The 6,977-nt window shown below is 36.1% G+C and overlaps 1 protein-coding gene across 1 annotated transcript in view; it reads right to left on the bottom strand.

Moving 5' to 3' along the window:
- Positions 1-670: 670 nt before the first annotated feature.
- LOC138910855 (cell adhesion molecule Dscam1-like) overlaps positions 671-6,977 on the bottom strand; it is a 14,875-nt gene continuing 8,568 nt past the window's right edge. The window contains exons 7-14 of the mRNA XM_070208915.1: positions 5,309-6,440; positions 4,968-5,246; positions 4,732-4,910; positions 4,409-4,667; positions 4,251-4,346; positions 3,777-4,139; positions 3,643-3,724; positions 671-3,192 (exon numbers count right to left, since the gene is read on the bottom strand). Of these exons, the coding sequence (XP_070065016.1) occupies positions 2,508-3,192; positions 3,643-3,724; positions 3,777-4,139; positions 4,251-4,346; positions 4,409-4,667; positions 4,732-4,910; positions 4,968-5,246; positions 5,309-6,440 (3,075 nt within the window). The 3' untranslated portion in view covers positions 671-2,507. The remainder of the gene's footprint in view (positions 3,193-3,642; positions 3,725-3,776; positions 4,140-4,250; positions 4,347-4,408; positions 4,668-4,731; positions 4,911-4,967; positions 5,247-5,308; positions 6,441-6,977) is intronic.

Here is a 6,977-nt window from a genome sequence, read left to right as displayed (position 1 = left end):
CTTACCCACAGTTGGAGGTCGAGGTCAAGAATTGGTCTGTTTCATCCATGAAGGCACATATTAAAATGTTCCAACTGAAACGATAAGAATCGGCATTAAAATGACAATATCTCTGCATTTTTGAATTATATAAATTGAAATCGATAGATGTCGCATTTTTAAATTAACCAATGAATAAGTTAAGCAAGCCCTCCACATACGATCATGAGCTCGACGTTAGTGGAGATGTTCGCGAAAAGATATGTACTTTTATAGTTCTAACCTTTAGTTCATCCAGAATACGGAACATTAACAATGAACCTTAAGCATGCTTATCTCAGGTAAAGGTGACAACGAAACTCTATCACCTTCAGCCGGTAAATAACTAAATACCACAATTACTGCTGCATAATCTAGGTCTGCTCGCAATCGGAATATAGCGAAAGATATTTGCTTTCGATTCCTTATAGGTAAATTTGCAAGACCCGTGATATGAAAAAATACTCTTACGGACTAAAAAAGTGTTATATATACATATATGTTATAATCATAATTAAAAATGTATGAAAATACTTATCTAGAATTCGCAGCTACTCGCGGCTTTCCTAGGCAAGGTCCTAAAATTGTTTTATATATATTTTTGTGACGTGGCCAAACTAAACCGGGAAATAACTAATAATATTATATTATATATTTTTATACAACAATTTCGCTTTAATGGTCTATTTCAATTGACAATACAAATTGAGCTCGATTTCAAATATCGTTTTACGAATGACATTTTCCATATTAATGGATATGCGGTCTTGAGTTTAAGGCTTATAATATAAGTTTTCTAATTTACTCATTTCAATAGCTACAATATTTTAATAATTATTAGGATTATGATATAAGAATTTCTAAATTATTTATGTTCAATCGCCTACATTCAAAATTGAAGTATAAAACATTAGACATTCTGTTTACTTATGTGAGGATGACCTAGTTCATTAAAATTCGCGAATCGATTGCCATCTTAGTTTAAAAATACTTTTGATAGTGATCCACAGTAAATGTGGTTTTGCACCTATAACTTAATATTCAACTATTGATATTGTGTGGTTCTTATAACATATAAGACCTTAGATTAAAACGAAAAACGTTTTCAGTTGCCCTTTTACAATAATTGCTCCTAACAGGGATATTATAATTATAATAAAGTTCTCTTCCTGACCTTGGGTTCCATACGGTAATGAAGTCGACGTTTTTGGAATTGTCATTAGCAAGTGCCGAAAATTGCGTAGGTTGAAGCATTCATCATCATCATTTCATTTTGAAAACTCTTAATTGTTCAAGTATGAATGTGTTTCAACGATATGTTAAGTTTGCCGAAGGTTAAATTTAAAATGTTTTGGATTTTATTGGCGAAAATTCTCGAGTGTATTGATCATATCCCTTTTAGGAGTAACTTTGGTTTGCAGCGAAAAATCAGTGAAAACATTGTTTAATATGTACTCTTAATATTAAGTATGCAGAAATACCATGCTCGAGCGGGTATTATACGTTGTTTTTTCGCTTAGATTTTAACAAGTACACTCTTCGTTGTATCAAAAAAAAATGTGTGCATACTCAAAACTAATCACATCATAATACAATACAATACAGTACAAAAATGTATCCTACGATTATGGTTACAAATGTTTATAGCTTATTTCTAAGAAGTATTCATGGATTCAAAAATTATATGTTTATAGTACCTAATACCAACTAATTTTCTATTTTGTTATTGAAATATTTTCATTTTTATTTTATTTTCTTTTTAACTATTTAATTGCAATAATTGGAAGATTGTTTTTTTTTCATCCTAAATGTAGTACTTAGTACTAAATATCAGATATGGGCAAAATATACGCATATATAGATATGTATATATGTTTGCCAAATTGACTGGAATAATTTGACTGGCAGTGTATCAGAAACGATAGGTTTTTCTAAATAAGACATACATATTAATTTAAAACAACGAGTGGATGGGCTTTTGTTTTCAACAGTACGAAATACAATCAATGTTGCTTTGCTCTTCTTGCAAATTGGTTACAAAATGTTTACAGATAATATTTGAAGGGTGAGCTTTGAAACTCGAAGCTTCAAACAATATTTCAATTGCAAATATATTAAAATGCAACGCACGTTGCAAATTCGTATAGAAATTCTCTGATCGTACTTCATTACAAGATAAATACCTTACAACCGTATCCACTAAACTTATAATAGATTTACATTTGCAGAACAAAAAATTAGAAAATTATTTAAAAAAAGTCGCAAATAGTTATGTTACTGTGTCTGTCATCGTTTAACACTTAATATATGGTCAAAGAGAACAGCACAGTTCTTATAGCTCAAATATTCTGATGGTTATGTTTGGACTACACTATATGTACATATGCAATTGTTTTGTTATTCATTATTTACATTCATTAAATATAATTAGATTTGAGTAATAAATGCATGTTAAACCAATTTTGTGTCTAATAAAAGTGCATTTAAGATTAACCAACCCTGTCGACAAAGGCTGATGGAGGACTAACATGTTTCTCAGTTAAAATGTAATCGAATTGTTCGTTTTTCGAGTTCTTATTTATGTTGCTGCACTGCTTTTGAATATTTTCCGAGCTGCTTTCCGTTTGAAACTTGTGGTCACTCATGGTCGAGCCGATAGCTAACGTTTCAGTATTGCTTAGAGTGTCCATGCCCTGATATTCCAGAGACCTATTTGGTCCCTTTGATGCTCCCAATGAATCCAAAGGTTCAATATTGTAAATATTATGTTGATGACTTAAGAACTCCAGTTGATTGCCGTCAGTATTCTTGAATAGCTTTACACTCGCATCACCATAGTTTTTGTTATAGCATGTTATTGAGGGACAAGCGACTTGATCTGGCTCTTGTGTTTTTAATTTTTCAATATATGACCCCGATTGTGTGACTGGTCGGGAGATACTCTGGGCTTCCCCACAATCGCGATTAAGGGTGCCGTTGTTGGTATTACTATCGGCACCTTTGTATCGCTGACGACTGGGTATACTTCGGGACATATCTGCACATTGGATTGTAGCTTTGGCAGATTTAATTGTGAGAATTTTCCGCTGGGAATCACAAGAGTACGTTGATTTCCGCTGTTGCTTTGCTGACGGGTCAAAGAGCCTGCAGTCGATGGGTACGCTGTCCAGGATGCTGTAGAAGTAAATAAATCATTTTAAATGTAACTGTTTTTAAAATTTTTCTTATCAAATGGCATAATAAACTACCTCAATAACTGGGTATTTTTTGAATAACATAGTTTTCTCTACAACATTAAAACTCCAATACCTATGCATAAAAAAAAAGGACTGACAGCTAAGCTGTTGCAAGGGACTTCGGAGAAAAAATGCTGTAATGTGAAAAATGAGAACTATCGACTGGGATTGAGTCAAAAGCCTGACTTAAGAGTGCTTTAGGAACTCGTCTCAGATCAGAGACTCAAAGTAAGACAAGAAGGTAAGCAGGCTATCCCACAATGTGAAAACGGAATTTCCGAAGAATATTATATATATTACTATATAAGGAACCCTCGTTATAAGACAAAAGAAATATTGCCAAGACCCGGCCTACTTAATCTAAATTCAAAAAAGATTAGGTACTAACTTACTATGCAGTTGAGGTCTGCTAAATACAGAAGACCTATCTTTACCAATTCCTCCATTGTTTCTAGTTTTTCTTCCATGTGCTGAAAGAAAAATACGTTAATATTATGAAAATCAGTGAGTTTACATAAATACCTGTTAGTCCTTCCTCATCAATATAATTGGACGCTTCACGATTACTACGATTTTCTTCACGAATGCGCTCCCGCTCACTAAGCTCGCTATCACTATTTAAGCTATCGTACTCTTCTGATTCTGACTTTAAAATTTTCGAACGACGTTTCAGTCGCTTTTCAGTACTTATACTGTTGCTGTCATCAACTATCACATTGCTGGTCAGCTTAACATTTGGGTTAATTCCACCTATACTTGTTGAGACGGGACGTTTTCCTTTCGACCCAGAGCTACATAATGTATTATCATCTTCACAGCGAGAATCGTACTTTAATGAGCTTCCCGTGTAGCTTAAAGCAATATTTCCGGACTGGTTTTCATGTTCTGGTAAATGAAATGTAGCGTAAGGATATATGTCTTCTGAGTATTCAGGTATGCGCTCAAGTCCAGCAACCGCTTCAGGCGGGGTTTGCTGGCATGATTTGCGTACTGTACCATAAAAGTGTTCATGACTTTGAATATCCTTTCCATCTGCAGTACTACTTTGTGGCCTTAATGAGTCCACATTACGTGAAAACAAAGTTTGTGTATCTACAAATTTATAAAAGGGTTCAGTATTTGTAAGCATACATATATAAATATTTGATACAAACAGTTTTTGAAGCAGATAAAAGCGCCGATCAGAGCAAGAATTGTTCCAAATATTGAGGCTATAATAACAGCTATAAGGTGCGCATCGGTAAGTACAGTTTGCTCCTCGGGTAGCGCATCCGGATCCGAGCTGCCAGTTAACCCAATCAGATTCTGCGTTTTGAAATAAAATTCCTTTGCAGTTGAGCCAGCATTATTGTTTGCCGTGACACGCAATAGGTAGGCCGTTCCTGGCTCTAAATCACCAATACTAAAGCGGTTCTGTAAATAAATAGCGACAAATAAATATATATAAATAAATAATAAAAGAAAAGGTGCAACTTACATGGGTTTCAATTTTATTTGAAACTATGATCCATTCACCCGAAGATTGATAGTGCTTGAATTCAATACTAAAGTGAAGTATCGGGCATCCACCGTCCTGCCAAGAGGACAAGTCTAGGATAACTGATGTCGTATTCGAACGTATAAAGCTGTGCTTTTCCGGTGCCAGTGGTTTGTTTCCTATAAAATGCAGCTATATCAATTTGAAATCGTAACAATATTTTATTTCGTAAATACCTTTGGTCTGGGCTGATACAATTGCACTTGTGACACTGGTGCCAATTTTATTAAAAGTGCTCATCGTAAATTGATATTTGGTGCCACATTGCAGATTTTCAATCATGTATGAAGTAATGCGCCGATCAATTTGAAACTCGTTCCATTCGGCCGATTCCCGCCTGTAGGTTAAAGTAAACCCTCTAATCGGAGCACCGCCGATATCATCAACTCTCCATTGAATTGATACTGAATTTTTGTGAACCGAATTCACAGAAACAATAGGAGCAGAAGGTGGAACTAACAAAAAAAAAAGAGAATTGATTTTAATGTTAACGTTAAGAATAACTAGTTTGTCTTACCTTGAACGAACAGCTGATAAACAATATGATCCGAACCCACGGGATTTCGCACAATGCACGAATAATTGCCTTCATGCGAACGTTGAATATTGCGAAGACTTAATGTATTATCGTTGCTTACTTCCAGTTGGAACTGCTTTTTAGAGCGCGTATTAAGTATCTTCCACTCGGCGCTTGCTTTGGGATTTCCAACAAATATACAGGCTAGCTTAATATCTGATCTCCAAGTGACGGACAAAGTCTGGCTAAAAGATATGATAGCAGCTGGTATCGACGTGCTTGGCACCAGTTTGATGACTGGAGTACTTGGACCCTGTCCCACCCTTGTCGATGCTGTGACCCAAGCCTCATAGGTTTCTCGCAAATTGAGGTCTTTTGCTTCGAAGTGTCGATTATGTGCTGGCAAGACTTCCTTTAGTATTTTCAGCTCCTGACCCTTTTCGAGTACCCGTATATAAACATTGTACTTGGTAATCAATCCGTTTGGTCGTCGTGGTGGTAGCCAGCTAATAATCACTGAAGATTCGGTACTAACTGCAGATTTCACAAGCTCTGGTGCATCCGGTACCGCTTCTTCCGTAATACATGACACAGCCGGACTTAAGACGCCTTCACCAGCCCGGGTAAATGCCAACACCTGAACGCTATAATTTGTAAAAGGCTGCAATCCATGCAGAACTGTGCTAAGAGCCGAAGTAATTTTTGTTTCCCGCACGCTGTATTCACTTTCCAAAAATCCTGGTTCGTACAGTATCTTATAGCCTTGAATAATTCCGTGACATTGTTTCTTTGGTGGGGACTGCCAGGATATTTGAATATTTTGGGCAGTTAGCGCAACGCATGACACCGATCGAGGAGGTGCGGAAGGAACATCCTCCAAAGTGTGACCCAATGCTACATCACTCTGGGGTCCGTCGCCTTTTATATTAAATGCCGAGACTGTGATTCCATACTGAGTATACTTCTCCAATCCAGTTAAACGAAAGTCATTCAAACCTTCTGTTATCAGGCTACCAACCTTAGTCTGATTTTTACCATTATCTGGAGTACCTTGCTTTTGATACGAAATTGTATATCCCAATAGATCGCCATTCCAAGAATCACGTACGGGCGCTCGCCATGTTATCAGCAACTTTTTGATCAAATAATGGAACAGAATAAATATCAGCAAAAAGGTAAATATCATCAAAATAACAAAAAAAAAATGACAGTTTCTTTTTTGGTTTTCGGGCAAAGCGTGGAACGACTCAAGGCAGATGATATACTACGAATTGATGTCCCTAGGCACTTTAATCTCTGAAAAATGTCTTTACAAAATGAAAAGGATCAGAGCGTCAATAAGATCGCTACGCTCCGGCTGAGATGGTCAGAGATGCATTCATCTGCCTATTTTATTCATTATGAAGAAGGGTTGACAGCACTTGAAAGTTGCTTGCCCGTAACCCTTCGTCTGTCCAGAGGCTTATTTAATACTGCTATGGCACTTGGACTAATTAATGTAGGCTCCCTTTTTGAGACAATAGTGGGGGCTGTCTGACAAATATGCACTCAATTAGTACAGAAAGCTGTTCATGCAGTGCCTTTGTGGAGCTCCTATTGAACTTCTACTATATGACTACTATATGATAATACTACAAATTAGGAATGAAAGATGGAATGCTAGTATACA

This window comes from Drosophila virilis, chromosome 4, assembly GCF_030788295.1.
Source record: "Drosophila virilis strain 15010-1051.87 chromosome 4, Dvir_AGI_RSII-ME, whole genome shotgun sequence".
NCBI lineage: Eukaryota > Metazoa > Arthropoda > Insecta > Diptera > Drosophilidae > Drosophila > Drosophila virilis.
The sequence above is the reverse complement of the archived record's forward strand: the minus strand, read 5'-3'. Positions and strand labels throughout refer to the sequence as shown.